The sequence below is a fragment of the Monoraphidium neglectum genome (assembly GCF_000611645.1).
Source record: "Monoraphidium neglectum strain SAG 48.87 unplaced genomic scaffold scaffold04833, whole genome shotgun sequence".
In the NCBI taxonomy this organism is placed as follows: domain Eukaryota; kingdom Viridiplantae; phylum Chlorophyta; class Chlorophyceae; order Sphaeropleales; family Selenastraceae; genus Monoraphidium; species Monoraphidium neglectum.
Genome location: NW_014008797.1, coordinates 2,258 through 4,583, shown reverse-complemented (window position 1 = coordinate 4,583; position 2,326 = coordinate 2,258). Strand labels below are relative to the sequence as shown.

Genomic DNA, 2,326 nt, shown 5'->3' with positions numbered 1-2,326 from the left:
CCCCCGGGGGCCCCCCTCAACTGCCCGATTACAGGTGGATGACGAGATGCGCGCCCTGCTGGCCAACCTGAGGGACATGGTGGAGGCTGAGCTGGCGGCCAAGGCCGGGAAGAAGGGCGGCAAGAAGGGCGGAAAGGTGGGGCTTTTGGTTCAAGGTTTGAGGCCGCACGTGGATTTTGTGGGCCGCGCGCCGCTCTGTTCAGCTATGCATGATGCACTTAACCTCACGTTAATTTGTTCAGTGGCAAAGTTTGCGGTGAGGGGCGAGAAGCAAGGACAGCTTCTGTGCCAGGATGGGGCATGGCGAGCAGCCGGCAGGGCCCTGACACAGGGGTGGTGGCAAAACGCCATGGTACAGCATAGCCAGGAGGGTGGCAGGGTAGGCAGGCTTGTGTCATCGTGTGGTGTTGCGCTTCACAGTTGTGCATGCACGCTGTTTTGAAGGTGGGAATCAGGGATGAGGTGCAGCAAGTGAGAGGTTTTGGAGGGGGGATTCATCAGCAGCACCAGGCGCCAAAACCGCTGCAAGGGGCGGCGGTCGAATCGTTGCCAGCGCGGCGGGCGGGCGAGCGGCTGGGCTGCGCGGCTGGGCATACTCTGATGGCGGCGCCTTGGCGCTGGGCGCTTTCACATTGGAGGGTATAAAGGTTGTGCTGCCATTGTACACATCACACCGCCATCCTTTATCACGCCCTGCGCGGGCGAGCAGGGCAAGAAGGGCGGCAAGAATGAGAAGAAGGCCAAAGGGGCCGGCGGCGGCGGCAAGAAGAAGAAGGATCCCACGGTGAGGCGCACGGCCGGGGGGTGGATGGGTCGAGTGTGTTTGTGTGTATGTGTGTGTGTGTGTGTATGTGTGCGTGTGTGTATTTGGGGTTGCTGGGGGCAGGAGGGGAGGGTAACAAGGGGGAGGAGGGGAGGGTGCGCCCATTGGCGTTCGCGGCGGCCGCCGCACGCGCGTGTGAGCGTGCGCAGGCGCCGCCGTCCCGGCGGACCGCGGGCTGCGCCGGCCCTCGGATCACGCCAGTTGGGCGGCATCGTCCACGGAACTCGGCCCCTCACGCGATTCAACACAATCCTGCACGCACGCGCGCCAGCCCCACGTGCGCGCCGCCGTGCAGGCCCGCGCGTTGATGGCAGCGGCGCCGGCGGTGCGGACGTTTCAAAATCACGCCAAAACTGCTGCACGCGCAACCAAAAACCTCTGAACCCCCCGCCCCTTCCCCCCGCGGCGCCGTTGTCGAACCCCTCTCAGGCCGACAGGTCGATGGAGTCGCTCTATGCGGAGCTGGTCTCAAACGGCGTCCTGGTCCGCTGCCCGCCTGCGCACATCCAGGTGGGCTTCGCAGCGGCGCGTCGCGCTGCCGCTGCCGTGTTGAAAAAACGCCCGTTGTACACAGCACAGCCGACGCAATTTCCGTTGGAGAGGGGCGAGGCCGGGCCGCCCACACGCGGGGCCCCTCTGCAGCCGGCCTTCGCAACCTGCGCCGCCCTGGGCTGCGGGTAGGCAAGAACGGGGGCATCCTGCCTGATTGCGTGAGACCGGGCGATCAGGTCTCCCCCGCCCGAGGGGGGGGGGTATCCTCAGCCCGTGAACTTTGAAGTGTGTCCACACAGGCTCCAGTGCACGGTCTGCAGCATGTGCCTGTAACAACCCACGCCCCGCCGGCGGGGCGTCCCCCTCTTGGCCCCCTCAAACCCAGGACTACCTGGGGGCGTATGGTTACATGGGGTCCACCCTGGATAAGGCCGGCATCATACCAGACCCGTCGATGGCGCAGGTGCGTGCCCCTCCAGCTGCCACTGATGGGCAGGGCCCAGGTCAGCGCGTGGCCCTGGAAGGGGCTTTATGATGCTCACTGACGCCACGCTGCCCTTTGCTTTGTTGCCAGCTCGCCGCGCGTCCCCCTCCTCTGCTATTGGACGATGCCCCCCCACACGCGGCCGCGGGGCGCGCACCGGCAGGCCGCTCGCTCGACCAGCGGGCCTGAGGCCGGCCGGTCCACCCACAGCGCCTTAGATATATAGCTAAATAAGTTGCTCACGCCATAGCATCACTGCCGTCGGCCCCGCGCTCATCAGAGCGGAAGCCTTACCTGCGGCGCTGGCGGCCAGTCACGTAGAGATGCACACGGGAACACAAGCTGAACGACGCGCCGCGCGCCCCCCGTCCCCGCCCCCAGGTCCGCCAGGCGGTCAGCGAGTTCGCCATTTTGCCGCTCGGCAGCGCGCAGCTGCACGAGCGCCTGCCCTACACGCGAACGCTGCTGCTCTTCGGCGCGGAACGCACCGGCAAGACCCTCCTCACGCACGTGAGCGCCCCCGCCCC

General features: G+C 66.4%; 1 protein-coding gene across 1 annotated transcript in view; it reads left to right on the top strand.

Annotated features, from left to right (window-relative positions):
• Window positions 1–46: 46 nt before the first annotated feature.
• MNEG_14868 (IQ motif containing with AAA domain-like protein) overlaps window positions 47–2,326 on the top strand; it is a gene marked incomplete at both ends in the record, with an annotated part of 4,034 nt that continues 1,754 nt past the window's right edge. The window contains 6 exons of the mRNA XM_014036661.1: window positions 47–136; window positions 710–784; window positions 1,095–1,148; window positions 1,253–1,333; window positions 1,701–1,778; window positions 2,181–2,309. Of these exons, the coding sequence (XP_013892115.1) occupies window positions 47–136; window positions 710–784; window positions 1,095–1,148; window positions 1,253–1,333; window positions 1,701–1,778; window positions 2,181–2,309 (507 nt within the window). The remainder of the gene's footprint in view (window positions 137–709; window positions 785–1,094; window positions 1,149–1,252; window positions 1,334–1,700; window positions 1,779–2,180; window positions 2,310–2,326) is intronic.